General features: G+C 34.1%; 2 protein-coding genes and 1 pseudogene across 4 annotated transcripts; 2 read left to right on the top strand and 1 right to left on the bottom strand.

Annotated features, from left to right (window-relative positions):
- The first annotated feature begins 4462 nt into the window (after window positions 1-4462).
- Window positions 4463-5181, top strand: LOC110656734 (uncharacterized). Its single transcript, XM_021813654.2, has one exon. It carries the CDS (start codon window positions 4636-4638, stop codon window positions 4909-4911), a length of 276 nt encoding a protein of 91 aa, XP_021669346.2. The 5' UTR covers window positions 4463-4635; the 3' UTR covers window positions 4912-5181.
- A 313-nt stretch (window positions 5182-5494) lies between these two features.
- On the top strand, window positions 5495-7051 carry LOC110656739 (uncharacterized; annotated as a pseudogene).
- Window positions 7052-7585: 534 nt separating this feature from the next.
- On the bottom strand, window positions 7586-15964 carry LOC110656717 (ubiquitin carboxyl-terminal hydrolase 15). 3 transcript variants are annotated; one of them, XM_021813635.2, is made up of 14 exons: window positions 15786-15945; window positions 15580-15671; window positions 14815-15263; window positions 12736-13574; window positions 12517-12659; window positions 12303-12391; window positions 11029-11114; window positions 10721-10883; window positions 10484-10607; window positions 10199-10356; window positions 9996-10080; window positions 9355-9567; window positions 8604-8665; window positions 7586-8456 (listed from the first exon to the last, which is right to left on the bottom strand). In XM_021813635.2, exons 3-14 carry the CDS (start codon window positions 15135-15137, stop codon window positions 7910-7912), a joined length of 2832 nt encoding a protein of 943 aa, XP_021669327.2. In that variant the 5' UTR covers window positions 15138-15263; window positions 15580-15671; window positions 15786-15945; the 3' UTR covers window positions 7586-7909. The 3 variants fall into 3 exon arrangements, with proteins under 3 accessions (XP_021669327.2, XP_021669321.2, XP_021669333.2); XM_021813629.2 differs by lacking the exon at window positions 15580-15671 and having other exon boundaries at window positions 15786-15964; XM_021813641.2 differs by lacking the exon at window positions 15580-15671 and having other exon boundaries at window positions 15810-15964.
- Between the last annotated feature and the right edge of the window lie 375 nt (window positions 15965-16339).

Below are 16339 nucleotides of genomic sequence, written 5' to 3'. Positions count from 1 at the left end.
TAAAGGAATTAGCAAAGGACACAACTGAAAATAACAAATTATATATATATATATATATTTTTTTTTAATTTTATAAATATGTTATAATAGTTGTATGATTTTAAAAAATTGTTTCTTTACTTTTTCTATTTTGCTGAACATATGTTTAATTAGAGTAATTAAATAGTCTATTTATATCATAATAATTTTTTATTTTTACTAAAACTAAAGTTTGAGTGGAATTCAACTTTAATTAATATTTTTATCAATTTACATATATTATAATAGAATAAATTTTAGTTAAAAAAGTAGGCTTTTATTAAAAAATAAATAAATAAATAAATAGGCTTTAATAATCCATCTATATTTTATAGTCATTTCAAATTATAGAGTTCTAAAATTTTTGTGAGTTTTATTATAAATTTATAAATAATGAATTTTTTTTATTCTCTTTAAATATTCATATAAAAATAAAATTTTATTTCGAAATTAAGATTTTTATATATAAATAAGAAATTTTATAATTTCCTAAATTAGTGTTAGAATTTTACTTGTATTATAATAGAGTTATCAAAAGACAAACAACTAACATGCTTTCCCAAGAAAAAAAATACTAACTGTGTAATTAGTATTTGCCAAATTGATAATCTAAATTTTTCTTATTTGACTCGCTATAATGTTCTAAATTTATTTTTTTATTAGCTTAATTAATAATATATAAAAATAAAATTGAAAATTTTTATAAAATAAAATTGAAAATTTTTAGATATAAATTATTTTTGAATTATCATTTATAAGTTTTACTTTTTAATCATATTAAGTAATTATTTGATAAAAAATATGAAAATTAAAATAGAATTTGTGACCTATATATTATTATTTTTATTAATCAAAATATATAATTAAAAAATTAAAAAAAATTAATTACTTATAAATTAATTAGTGATATATTAAAATAATTTATTGAAATATGGGCTACATACCAACTTATTTCCACTCCCTCTAACTTTTTGATAAAAAATTTATTATATTTAATTATTTTATCATCAATATTTACATGATTTTTTTAATTATTTTATTAATTTTTGTATAATATAAATTTATAGAAAGCAATAATTATGAATCATCAAAATTATAAATTTTATATTATAAATATCTAACTTATCATATATAATATAAATTTATAGAAAGCAATAATTATGAATCATCAAAATTATAAATTTTATATTATAAATATCTAACTTATCATATATACATAATACATTTATTTTATCCAACTATATATCTAAAGAAATGTCACGACCCAATCTATGGGCCGGACCGGCACTAGAACTTGGGCCAGCCTAAAGCCCCCGAAACCCGTAGTAAGCCTAAATATTCCTTCACCCAACTCTAAGGCCCATTTGGGCCCAATTCAAGAATTCAATCGGACAGAGTCCGGTCATAAAATGGACCTTTCAACGGGGAGTTTTTGACTCACCCGACCTGTAAACACAATATGTAATCAATTGGGGAGTTCAGTTCACCCTCCACATACTCAAATGTCATAAAAATAAATGAGAGCTCAGCTCCCTCATCCAGTCTATCAACATGCATAAAATAATAAGTTTACAGGTCCAAAATAACAATTTATATTATAGACCTAAATCAAACAAATATTTATAACACATGCGGAAATTCTAGAAGTTTAAAGAATTATACAAACATAATAAACGACCTGCGAGGGAGAAAAGCAGGTTAACCTCAACAATACCCTCCTGTAGCCTGAAAAAATATTGAACAGGAGTGAGCGTTCGACTCAGAGAGTAAAATATCAATTTTAACCATAATCTCTATAACTATATAAAGCTAATGCACTTTGTAGAGTGAAATGCAACATCAGCAATATTTTCACATCATAACAGCAAAAAGGTAAATTTGGAGCACTTACACACCAAGTAATATCAATCATAATATATGGGAGCTGATCCCCTATACAGCTCTCTTAAATCCAACCTGTGCCAGCAAAGAACTCAAGCCGGACTTTCGCTTAATAAACCAAATCGGGGTCCCAGCGAAGAACTCAAGCCGTAACTACCCTCGAAGGACCAGGTCCCAGCAAAGATCTCAAGCCGTGTCTGCCCCTCCTATCCATAGCCAACACCACATCACACGCACGCCAACGCATGTACACTGCTCCAAATTACTACAACAACGTACATGGCACTTTAACAGTTGTGAATGCAACATAAAACGTGCCTAGAGTTTAACTACATAGATATATACATATAAGTGATGCATGGGCATGCTTGAACATATAATAATATCGAAATTACAATTAAAATTAATATTTTACTCACAGGAAGAAGTCACTCACTGACAATTTTATTACAATCATTTAATAAATTTAACTCAATACAAACTAAGAAAAAGATCAAATATGTCCTAAGTAGTGCCAAAAATCCGGCAGAGTCTCCCCTATACCTAGGACCCACTCAACCTGCAAAAAGGCTTAAAACACACTTCTATATTCACCACCCATATATCTACAACTCAATCACATCACACAGCCCCTCCTGGGTCAATCCAAACAGTCATCCATCACAATATGTAAAATTTCAATTTAGTCCTTATAATTGACTCTTTTTACAAAAACTACCCAAACAGGCTCTAAAAATTTTAAAACTTTGTCATGTGGTCCTTAGCAATATTATTAGGCTAATGCAAAAAGAATCATAATTTTCTGAGCTACCACGAATATTTTATGGATTTTTAATCCCATTTAAGTACTAGAAATTACAAAAAAGCAAGGTTCGGGTTTACCTATGCCGATTTCGACTCTGGGGATGCGCTCGGGACGTCTGACAATGGTGGGGTAGCCAAAATCTCGATCCAATTCGGAGAATTTTTCTGTAGCCGGCTTGTCTGGCCAGAAATTCACAAACTCGGACAACTGTCGGGAGTTAGTATAAAATTTTTACGGAATTTTCTAAACTCATTTAATGCTCGGAAAAATACTACGAAGTTCCGTGGGACCCACCGAAAAACGTTGTCAGAAAATTTCAAAATTTATATTACCGCGAAGCTCTCGACGAGTGGAGCGCTTTGGTACTCTCGTTTTTCTCGTGGGGTTCACGGTTTGCGAGAAATCTAGCCCAAAGGTCGAAATAGGCTAAAACTTTCCAGACAAAAATTGGATAAACCGCTCAATGAATTTTGGTGTTCTTAGTGTCTATGGAAAGCTCTCGAGGTGTAGATGGGATACAAGACCCGGCCCAATCGGTGGCAAGATCGACCAGATTTCGGTCGAGAAGATGAAGTGGCGCGCTGCACGTCGCGTCGCTTCGCGCGACGATTCCCTGCGTTCCAGGCAGCGGCCTGCGATGGGAGGAGGCTGGGGTAGCGCGCCGGCAAGGTGGGGAGGCTGGGGAGGTGGCTGGCCGGCAAGGGAGGTGAGAGGAGAGAGAAAACGGGAGAGTGAGAGAGGGAGGAGAACGCGCGCGAGAAGAGGAGAAGAAGAAGAAAAAGGAGCCGGCCCGATTCAGCCGGTAGCCGGCCCGATTCGGCCTGTCCGATCAGGTCAGGTTCGATTCGGCCGGTTCAATTCAGGATACAAAATTTTGAATTTTTACTCTGCCTTGGAACAGAAAACGATGCCAAAAAATTTCGAAAAAAATTCTAGAAAATTCAGAAAAATTCGTAGACTTCAAAAATATTTTTAGTTTTGCCACATGGTCTTTAAATTAATTTTTAAAAATTATCAAAGTTTTTATTTTCAAAAAATCGAACCCAATTTCTAAAATCTGAAAAATTTCAAATAATTTCCTAAAATTTAAATAAAATAAAATATTAATATTTACCTAAAAATAAAAAATTTAAAAATTAGAAATATTACAGGAAACTTATTAATTTATTAAATAAATTAATTATTAAGGTATTGAAAAAAATTAATTATTATTCATAATATCTGTAATTTGGTAAGACCTTTATAAGATTTGTCAACAGCTTGGATTATTTTAATGGCAGATGTGATTATAGAATTGTTTATCTATTTTTAAGGATTATAAATAATCAGGTTTATTTTTAATAATTAATAAATAATTAAATTGTAATAATATATTTTAAATATGTATTATAAATAATTAATTATAAATATAAATATGAAAAATTAAATATTAAAGAAATATTTTACTTAATATTACAATATGATAGAATTATATTTTTATTTTAATTATTTATTTTTTATAAATTTTATATTTAATTAAAGTTAAATATAAGGTGGTGAAAAATTTTATATCCCTATGAATTTTAAAATTAAAATTTTTAAATTTATATAAATTTTAAAATTAATTTAAATAATTGTGTAGTTAATTTAATTGGGCTTTATTTATAGCGGTACGTGTCGTCATCGGATGAGACTTGTACAATCCAATGGTTGACATAAATTCATGTGGGTAAGAATTGTACCCGCTCAACTATTATCCTCTGTTCCTGTGTGTAGATTACTGAAATAGACTCACCCTGTCCTTAATTGATTTCTCCTCTGACCAAAAACCCTAATAAACGAGAGCCTAGGCAAAACCCCTAATAAAAGAGAGCCTAGGCAAAAACCCTAAACCCTGTTCCCTTTTTAGAAACCCTGCAGATTCCACAACACCCTAAACCCTTAAGGTAATCATGAAGACCGTCACTGGCAAAATCGTATCTTCGACTCCAGTTCCCATCTACAAAGCCGCCTCTATCATCTCCAATTTCGCCTCTTCAGAGACTGGCGCCTCCCAGGCTGTCAGCGCATACCTTCGACGCGCCACCGCTGCCTTCGATGAGTTAGCTCGCCTGCATCCAAAACCCGATCGCAAAAAACACAAGAAACGCAGAAAACACAGATGGGATGCTACTGTTACTGTTACTAATGAAATACCGGCTGTAAGTGAGGGTCCAAGTCATAGGTGATCGGAGGAAAGTATGCAGTGAAGGAACGAGAGAAAAAAAGAAGTTAATGCTTGTTTCATCAATTTCAGTATGTGGGTTTGTCCTAATTTCCAAAGTAACGTTTTTATTTGGAAATTGTTCGCAAGCTTTTAAGGAAAGATAATTAATGGTAGAGAAATTGTTTCATCAAACTTGTATATTGATTTTTAGTGGCTTGAGTTTCTTTGCAGTCTTGTTCTTATATATTTGTATGAGATGCAGAGATATGAATGGTACTATGCTCTTTTGTCATAGTTTTGTTTTTTTTTTTTTTTTTTTTTTTTTTAACTTTCAAATTAACAAAACGGGGGAAAATAATTAATTTCTAACAGCAAAAATTCAGAAAGTAATTTTTTTTTCATATATATGATGCTTTTATGGGCATTGGGCCGTCTGTCTGTCACGGATGGAAGTTGCAGGATTCTCTCTCCTTCTGAGCCCTTCCATAAATCATAAATGAAATCCACACAAATGAATGAAATGAAAAACATGTGGACCATGCCGCTTCTTTTTTTTTTTTTTTATTTTAAGATATATCCACTATAATCTTCAAGCCAATCTTTTGTAAAGCAATTAAGCACTTGAGCTACTATGGCTGGCTTTAGTCTGCACGTGCTCATCAGCAAGCAATCACTGGTTTTGAGCCTTAAGTGGAGTGCAAACTTTGGCCAATGGCATGAACCCAGTAGGAGCAGCAGTGTAAGGATATACCCACCAACATGTAGGCGAAAAGACTGTCCATCTTATGATGTTACAGAAGTTGGTGATGGGTATGAAATTTGCAGCTATAGCTCTTGTGTGTGGATGCCAACCTCTCCCGTCCAAGACGTCTTCATTGCTCAAGCTATAAGAACTGATTTTCTTTTGTTTGGATTGAATGAAATGGACAGAAGAGAAAAGTCCATGAATTCTTCTCTTTGTTTAGACATCAAATGGAGGGGAGAAAAGAAAAAGGAGGAGAAATTACTCATTCAATTTAACTCAAAATATCTCTTCAAATTAGTAAAAAATAGAAAGAGATGGGTATTATTTATTTTAAAATATTTAAATACCTTTAATTTTTTAATAGCCTCTTTTTCTTGATTTACCAGAATATAATAGTCATTTCTCATCTTTTATTTTTAAGGGAGATTCTAATAATCTAAACAATATGAATTCTTTTTTCTTCATTTTTCTCTTTAATTTCTCTTTTATTTCTTTAAGCATCCAAATAGAGGTTTAGATTTCTTCTTTCATTTTCAATCTATTCTCCTTGTTCCATTTATTTGTTGGTTTTTCATTTATTGTTTTTGCCATGAAAATTTATAACAAGTTCGCAATCAATTTACTGTATTTTCATTAGTTTTATGGTGTAATGACAGATCGTGATTCTCTTCCTTTCCATGCCTTGTGCAGTTGATAAACGGCAAATCATTTTTAATGGAATGAACAAAAGCTTGACCTCTGCTCTGTTTCTGATCAGTGCTCACAGGCTATTTGACTACATTGGAGGGAAGAATAATTATGGAAAAAAAAAAAAGAAAAGAAATGACAGGACAAGTTATTACTGAAATTTTGCCAAGCGACGGACCTTTCTGTGAACCCTCATTTACTGTCAATTTCTACGTTCCGAAAGAGAATCCACCTTCTGCAGAAGGCCTCCATGTTCAAAGATGGAACAGGGCAATCCAGTGGATTTCTTACAGATTCAAATGTTGGAGAGGAAGCTGCTGCCTTGCAGGCACTGTATGGGCTGCTGCAATTGAGGAAAGCCGTGGAGCTGATGCTACTTCTGCGTATACTGTTGAGCACTACAATTCTCCATTTGAATTTGATCACAGGATCAATGGGACATGGATCTTGTTTGACATAGATGATGAGCTCACAATTTGACAGAAAGTCATAAAGGAACTACTTTTTTGAAGAAACTTACTGGCAAACCTTTTACGTGTAGATGAACAACGTTTAAATCTTGGTGATACTGAAGAAACTAGCTGCCTCGAATGTTTTTATTATAAAAAATTGATAGTTGTGGTAATAATCCAGTGGTTGAGACCTGATGTCCGTCTTCCTGAATACTCAGATGCCTCGTTCAAGTAGTGCTAGCGTACAAACCATTGCCATGGAACTGGTGGTGGCTGTGGTATTGGTGGTGCTGTTGGGTGGGGTTTCGAGGAAGGGAAGAAGGGCTCTGTCCAAACATTTGGGCAAGAAGAGTAACTGTGAATAGCTATGTTAAAAAACTTGAAGCAATGGACAACTCTCAGGGAGATCAATAACGCTTTCAATTCTCCAGCAAGAAGCAATTGTTTTGATGCCTTGTCGAATTTATATATTACCTCGTGCTCACTCTCATACCCATTTGTAAGCATGAGCAATTCTTGGTGAAGTGCCAATTAGAGGGATTCACAGGCTTGAGGACTCTTAACGTAACTAATACTGTTAACCAGTAAGACAATTACACGTAAATAACCAGTTTTCTATAATCATTTTTAAATTATATTTGCATTATATTTCTAACATTCACATGAACTTAAGCTTGTTTACTAGAACTCACAATGCGACTTCACATTAAAAAAAAAAAAAAAAAAAGCTGCTTGAGAAAAAATGTGGCCCTCTGTTAGCATGTTTGATGCGATCCAAACAAGTGAAACACAAGTTTTCAAACACGAAAATATGACTGAAAAGTCCCACATGGAGATGCTGGCACTTTACATTTTCAACAATTAATTCTAAATGCTGACAAGAATGTTTCTTTCCTTGGGTGATATAGAACAATCCCAATGCCCCAATTAATAAGGTATTACGAACAAAAATTATTGAGGCACAGATTCCACCTAGCTAAGTCATCTAATTTATCAGTTGGGATCTCCAAGCCTATAATTTACAATGGCCAGAAGTTCAATCAAGACCACATTTTGGATTAATCCCACATTTTGAAGACATGGTACAACAAGAAAGTAGGAAATTCAGTAGAATCACTGACCTGTTTAAAACTATCTCATCTCCATAACCCTTTTGTAGGATGCGTTGACAAGAATGAGTCTAACACATAGCCCCTTTCCTCTGAGATGAACTTAGTCTGTGGCCTATTACTTGAAAATGTTCTACAACAAAGAGTGCTGTTCTGCGAGGATGACTGTGGAGGATACAAGTTATTGAAGATTGAGGAGAATTTATCTGCATTGCATGTATCAGAGTAATCCACAGTACTAAAGGAGTCTCTGGTGCTCTCAGTAGTGAAGGAAGCCTCATCTGAGCTTGTAAAAAGAGACCAATCACTTGATGTAGCATCAGAGAATTCCATTGCTTGAGCAATGTTTCTGTTTGTGCTCCCCAGAATCCCATTAGTGTGGTTGTTAAGGCCAGTGCCATTTTCTGGTTTGAAATCCAATGATGGCTCTGAGCCAAGAATGCGGCTGCTTGATTTGACATGTCCCTTTCTTGAAGGTTTCTGTGTACTTGATGAGACGCATTGTCTTACAGATGGTGGAACTTGTTGCTGGATAGGTTTTTCATAAAATTCCCTCTGAGGGCGAGGACAGGACCTAAGGAGAAACATGTTTGAAAAGTGAAATGATGTGTGGATGGCAAATTCAAACATATACATCATTAAATAGCAGTAGTAGCATTTCTAAGAAACCATGAATAAGAGAGGGAGAGAATAGTTAGAGAATTTAAGCCCAGATGTATACCTGATGTAAAATAGAATATATGCTCCCTCAGACATCACTTGGCTCATTGGCACTGGATGAACCTGTCAAGGGAACCATCATCCAAAACCTTGAAATCCTAACTCATCAAAATAAGAACTGAGAAACAAAATTAAATCCATAATCTCAAATGTTGCCAATATTGTTAAATCCTCATATCAACCATGTCACTAACCCTAAAGGAAAGCAGAACAATAAATAGGTAACAACAACAAATATAATTTCTGACATCTGTCTTTTATACAAAATATGGATGGCAGATATCTACCCAGGTGAACTGCATATCAACTGATTGAACATTCAAAGAAAATGTGTACAGATGTTAACAGCCAACTTAATAGTGAAATATAAACTGCTAATTAATTAAAAATTTGAAACATCAAAGGTCCAAATTGATATACTCTGTCAGCTCAGCTCATGCTCTGAAGCTTCATCTACACTCATTCACCACAATTCAAAATTACAATTTGTTAACAAAGATGAATAAAAAAAAGTGATATATATATAAATGACATCAATTTATTTATAACGTTAACTATCCATGGAAAGTGTTTTTCAGATGATATAGAAGTAAAAATGCATTGCTGACTCATTAAATATTTAACTGTCATTCATTTTTCCAAAAGTTCACTTCATCATGGGCTTATATTTATGCATAGACAAAAAAATGCGCTGAGCAGTTATGTTAAGAAAAACCCTAAAAAAAAAACCCGAAATGATGAGAAAGATTTACCTCAGTATCATCTACCCTGAACCAGTTGCCTTGCATATCTTTTACATATGCCACATAATGCCCAGAAAAGGATGCATTCAATGTATCCAAATGCACCACAACAGCATAGAGCATGTAAAGAGGAGGAATATCATCCATTCCAGTCATAAATGGGACCATATCCAGCATGTCAGGAAAAGTAATACATTTGTTTATTTTCCCATACTGTCCTTCCTGGGAAAGCAAAACCCAGGATCAAAAGCACTAAACAAGCTTGACAATGAAGAACTAAAATCCCATCTAGCAAATAACAAACTGGAAAGTAGATATACCAAGAACTATATCAAGTCTAAGATCAATTTAAATGAGTTTAAAATAAAGACATTTGTTATTAGAATTCATCTCAGTTTGTAATTTGGGCAGATCAATGGAACAGCAAGTTACTACCTACAATGCTAAGCTATTTCCTTTTCACTTTATGTAGAACTCAAAGAAGATTAGGTGAACATCATATCAGTCAGTTGTATGATTACAACTCGTAAAACCAATAACAGCTCTTGAAAATGCATGAACCAAGCTAGATTTTTGTAGGTAGATGTCATTCAGACAGAAGTGGAAAGTATCATAGTGAAGGCCTCAGTAGTCAAATGCACAAGTGTTACCTGGAATCGTTTCAAAACAATTGTCAGAATGTTTGGTGCCTCATGTATGCTCAATTGCTTCCTAGCTTGGACATATGTGGCACACCTTATTATCAAGATATTTGCAGTGCCAATAAGTTACTTAAGTTTCAACCTCTAAAGTTAAAAAATATTGTAAGATAATGATATCAATAACATAAAGAAAGGACAAAACGTCATCACACCTTCCACATCTATACATGTTTTCTCCATCCAATTCTTCAGGGGTAGTAAACTGAGTCAATGCATCTTCTAATGACTCAACCCAACCAAATATCTCTAGCGTAAGATCCATTATACTTTCATATCGTTCTGACTCGTGATGACATCTCAGACATTTGACCTATTTAAAAAAAAAAAAGAAAGAAAGTGAAAATGAGTGGGAAATAAATTGAAAAACAAAAGTGAAAATCAAAGAACTTTTACGACAAAACTGACGACAAAGTTCCAAAGAAGCAATTGAGTAACACCTTTGACTGAAGACGACCACCAAAAGTATGTTGTATGAAAGTTGTTTCTTGTAATATGGGATTGACCTTTTTCTCACCACCAAGTCCTTCCAAGCATATGGATTGCATTGATGCAACCAGAAGCCTAGACACAGAGAGCTTATAAATACAAGCAAACAAATGCAGCGTAGGAATAACATCTACAGATAATGAAATTTGGAAAAGGAAAGATAACATAGGCTTGTAATCTTTACAGACCTTAAAAACTCATGAGCATCTTCCTGACTTCCACCACCAATCTGGCAATTGATATTCTGCATGTGCAAAAGGATTCTACTAGGAGATAGAGGGCCACCAAATTCTCTTAACAACGTTACATGTTTCTCAAGTTCACACATAAGACACCAATCTTTCCCACAACCTAACAAGCACAAGACAAAATAATAATAATAATAATAATAATAATAATAATAATAATAATAATAATAATAATAATAATAAAGGTACGCAAAAAAAAATTCAAAAGTATATCCAGAACAATAGGAAAAGAAAGGAAATAAAAGTACAGGATCTTGAATGTGATCTACGAAGCAAGAACATGATCAGTGGCTTTGTGCAGGTTAAACATTGAAGGACAGCATTGGCATAACAACTGCAAGATAGGAACTGTGATCAATAAAAATGTTTCACCCATAAAGTTATATTGCAGGAAGAAACAGAAGCCACAAATTCCATAGCCTGGCTCTCAATTTCAAAGAGTTAAATAGGCATTGAGTGGTTACTTTCCCAATGTAGATAACAAGAAATTGAAGAAATTTAGAATTACAGTCTAGATTTTATTTGGGATATTATAGGGCACTTTCTAGTCCTTTATGAGTTCCACTTATATGTCTATTCAAATATATTAGTTGTTGGTCTAATATTTTAAGTCTGTTAATATCATACATTGGTTTGTAATTGAGGTAATGTGCCGTTATTGAAGCTTTTGGCACTCCTCCCCCTTGAGCTAACTTTTGGGGGTGAGTTAAGCCCGGCCCATATTCTTAAGATGGTATAAGAGTTTTGACCTCTCATAAGTGTTTCACACTCCAAGTATTTGATTATGGATGTAAGGGGGTGTGTTAATATCCCACATTAGTTTAGGATAAGGGTAATGTATCTCTTATAAGGTTTTAGACACTCCTCCCCCTTTGAGCTAACTTTTGTGATAGAGTTAGGCTCAGTTCATTTTCTCTACATAGTATCAGAGCTCACCCTATTTCAATGTTGGGCCAAATGTGTTAGCCTAGAAATTTCACGCTCCAAGTGTTTGATCCTGAGTGTGAAAGGGTGTGTTAATATCATAAATTGATTTGGGATAGAGGTAATGTGCATCTTATTAAAGCTTTTGGCACTCCTTCCCCTGAGCTAGCTTTTGGGGTAAGTTAAGCTCGATCCATTTTTTTAAGATGGTATCAAAGCGTCTCCAATTAATGTTTAGGATAGAGGTAATATCATACATTGGTTTGGCATAGAGGTAATATATCCCTTATAAAGCCTTGGATATTCCTCCCCCCTTTAAGCTAGCTTTTGGGGTAATATCAAGTTTTCCCTAGTCGTTGTGCATGATGTTCACAGATACACATCACCATGACATTAGCTGCCTTCTATAATCCACATTACAAATTCTTATTGTGTTGTTCTCATCTACAAATGAAATAAACTACATATGCCAAAAAAAAATTAGTTCTTATGTTATTCTAAATATGTCATCTCAGAAAAACATAATTTCTTATATTCTGCACCCTACTCCTAAATTTGCAATTACTGAAATAAAAGACAAAAGTTATGATTACAATACCTGTTTCCACAATTTACAAGTCCCCTAGGTGATAAGATAACAGCCTCACAGTTAAATATCTCAACAAATTCTTCATAAGGGAACAGCATCTGAGATAAAATGATAGCACACCATGAAAAGAGCTTCCAGAAACCATTCAACTAAACGTCATAACAAATGTAGTGATCAAGCTAAATTCATAAAAGATTGGATTTAATTGGAAACTAAACATTACTTTTCTGTGTATCCCACTAAGTCCTCTAACATCCTGTCTGGTAAGTCTAGTTGACCTCCTTATGCTCATCTTCTTCACAATACCAGCACCAGCAACTCCATTGCTTCCTGGAGCAGGAATGGCATGTCCCATTCTAACAGCCTCTGCATCACAGGTATCAAATCAAAGGAAGTTCAGAAAGAAAAGTATATATTCAAAAAAGTCATCCAACAAACCCACTTGAATCATCTGCAATTTTTTCCCTGCCCTCTACTTCTGAGTATGATTGTTCTCCAAAGACTTTCTCCTTCATCGTTGATTTTGATGATTTAGAAATTTTGGTCCCCACAGGCAGCAATGCACATTTACCCTTTACACTTCCCTTCGTAGGTGCTGTTTCATAAGAACAATTCAACACTCCCATCTCACCATTAAAAGTATTTTCTACATTTGACATATTTCCTCCATTCAAAATAATGTCTGTTTCAGTTTCATGCACTTTTATCCCATTTTTCTCTGAATGCAATGAACCCAAAGATCCATATTTGCTTCTTGATTCAAACATCTTCCCAGGTTCTCTTAAATATTTAGGAATCACATGCATATTATGAGCACTATCTTGCCCATTGATATACACACTGGCAGTGTCATTAGAAGAAGTTAAGCAGGCAGGCCTCGTTCCAGAAGTTTCTTCCTGAGAATCAAGTACAGCCACATCATGTCCTATTAACATTTCTCCATTGGATTTATGATAAACCCACTTTTCTGCGCTTCTTTTCTGTAGCATGGCCTCTTGAGAGGCATCAACTGCAGCACAATTGGTACCGGCAGAGACACCATTGATTATTGGAGGATGAACTGTATTCTCTGAAGGTGCATTATTCATCAAAGCTGACTTAAAATGATACCCAGAGTAAAATGAATTCAAGCTGTCATTAATTGAGAGACTTGAGATCCTCTCTGGAATTGAGTCCTTGATTGCAGTAGCATTTGGAGATGAACATGAACTGGTAGTTTCCAACTGCTGGCATTCTTGCTTATGAACTTGCCTCCAATGAATTATTTGACATCTCCCAGAACTGCATGCATGCCATCAGTTTGAAAATTAAGAAACTCGGACCAGGTCGGTTCACTAGCTTAGAAATTATGAGTGAGACAAAAGTACATGCACTTTTTTTCACTTGTTTCCTCTCCCATGATAATAATTAACACTATGCCAGCCAATTGACACATGTCTAGTTTTGAAAATTCTTATAAAGGAAATAAAAGACATTTACAGGTGTACAAAGAATACAACCTCGGGTTACAGAAAATTATCAAATTTTCCAGTGGCTAAAACTTGATGTAGATTTAGAATATGCCCCTGCCTACACATTGGTATATCTCAGTTTTGACTTCCAATTTTCAGTGATATGAAGTGCTACATAAGAATAATCAATTCACCCAGCTTGACTGCATCGGGCAGATGAGAAATTGTCACAACTATGGAGGAGATTATAACAGTTTGAACTCTATTGCTTAGCAGAAGAGTTGGACTTCTGATCAAATATTTAACATTCACAATAACGTATACAGTACACAAGCAACTTGCTAACTGGTGGACACTGAAACCACTTTTCTTCTTTATTTTTAGAATAAATAAGGGAAAACAGGAGATATATTGATAGTATAAGATTTAATCTACCAATTCCTATGCATACTTGCATAGGCTTGACGGCCTAGTTTCTACAGTATTCAATTTAACAAAACTTTGAGTTACCCCCTTTTTGGTTCTTTATCCTGCATTTGGATGGAGGGAATAGAAAATGTAACACTTGGGTTGATAATGTATAGGTACCTTTGATTATTCATAAATTGAATTAGATTAGATTCATGAATGTGAATATATCAACTTATTTCAGGCTGAATTTGAGAACCTACAAAAGGTCTTATTTTAAATCCATCCCAACTTAGATTTTGTCCACACTCACGAATCTAAACTCCATTCACAATCATATTATCCTAGACTCCATTCAAATTATTTAAACCAAAAACCACATCCAATCCAAGTCCCACTATTTGAAGTCTTTCATTTTCACCTACTCATCCAAAAAAAAAATAAAAAACAAATTAACCCTAGAAAGCATTGATTCAACTGTCTACAAATTAAAGTACGAATTTACCCATATCTACAACAAAATTTGCGCAATGACTATTTTCTCATGCAGAGGAAAAAACCTTTCCACATTATGCAATTTTTTTCAAATCTTAATACCTAGGGTGAAATCAATAAAGCATCTTATTCAACACATTTGTGCCACAAAAAGAAACAGAACATACCAGTATCTAACAGACTTGCATCTCGAGCAGCGAGTTGTAGCTGGGCTTAAGCATCTAGCACAGACATGAATTCTATTCTTTGAAGGAGACACGAAAGGAATAGCCGTAGCAGTAGCAGTAGCAGTAGCAGTAGCAGTAGCAGTGGCAGTAGGCATTGCTTCTGCCCTAAGTGCCTCTTCAGTAGCCATTTGAGCAAGCAAATCTATCCTCTCTCTCTTCTTTGTAGCCTCACTCCATTTCCCAAGTAAAATGTAAGCAACAAGAGGAAGCACAACCAAAACCAGAAACAACACAGGTACATCAGCTTCCCTTGGTTCAAGCATGTCCGCACCAGCATATTCATATCCAATTGGCTTCCTAAATCATTACCAGAATATAGTTCCTGAAGCTATAGAAGCCAAGCTAAATCAACACTCAACGTCGGCAATGTGTCTATCATCCTCTGCAGACTGCAGTTCAACCCATCAAGAGTTCCAAGTCACGATTCTTACAAGATAGCATAGCAATGAAAACAAGGAAAAAAGGTACGTTCCACCATTCCCCAGCAAAATATTATAAGAGGAAAATTCAAATGCCAACCAATCATCTATTAGTTCACATTAGATGCTTAAATCCAGCACCAAAGGCCAACAATAAAGAGAAAGCAACTCTAGTAACAGGAATGAGAAAAGTAAAACACAGGCATGACTCACTACTACCCAGAAAGCATCTCTAGTTCAACATTCTAAACATTCCATTTCCATCAAAATTTGCATAACAAAATACCCATAAAATCCAACATTTCCATGGGGAAACTGTCGCACACGCAAGGGCCATAAAAAGAAATCAACTTCAAAGAGAAACATAACCTGTGCGTACTGCGTTGAAACAAATAAACCAAGAATAGCACAGATTCATCATTCATTCTGAGATTTAAGTTAAGAAAAAATGAAAGGGAAATGAAAAACCAAAACGAAAGGGAAATGAAAAACCTTAGTGTTTGGGATCACACACACCAAAAGATAAAGCAAGAAGAACACAACCCAACAGTGCTTTCACATCTTTCTTCCTCTTTTTTCCCCTTGAAAAAGATTCATGGACTCCGCAGATGAAAAAGAACAACTAAGCAAACACTTCACAGTTCACACACTTTAACGTTTGGGTTTTCTTCAGATCTTGTAGCGTACACTTAAAATAGATATACACTCTCCATCATCTTACACGTGGCAGTATAGAAAATCCCAAAAAAAAAATGGCCAATTTTTGTAATTAAGTACTTTTCTTAATTAAATTATGTTATTTTTTCAAGAGTGTATAAATTTTCCATCGGAATCATTATCAAATATTTATATAAATTAATTAAAATTTATATCATGTTAATATTATCTTTTAATACTAAAAGAATTTAATTAATTTTTTAATAAATTTAAACCTCAATTAAAATTAAATATATAAAAAAAAATATAAAAGAAATATTGTTTTCTTAATTGTGAATAAATTTTATTCTCTATGAAACATATTAATTGATTTATGTTACATAGCAAAG

The sequence above is a fragment of the Hevea brasiliensis genome, chromosome 15, assembly GCF_030052815.1.
Source record: "Hevea brasiliensis isolate MT/VB/25A 57/8 chromosome 15, ASM3005281v1, whole genome shotgun sequence".
NCBI lineage: Eukaryota > Viridiplantae > Streptophyta > Magnoliopsida > Malpighiales > Euphorbiaceae > Hevea > Hevea brasiliensis.
Note: the sequence above shows the minus strand (reverse complement) of the source record. Positions and strands in the feature narration are given on the sequence as shown.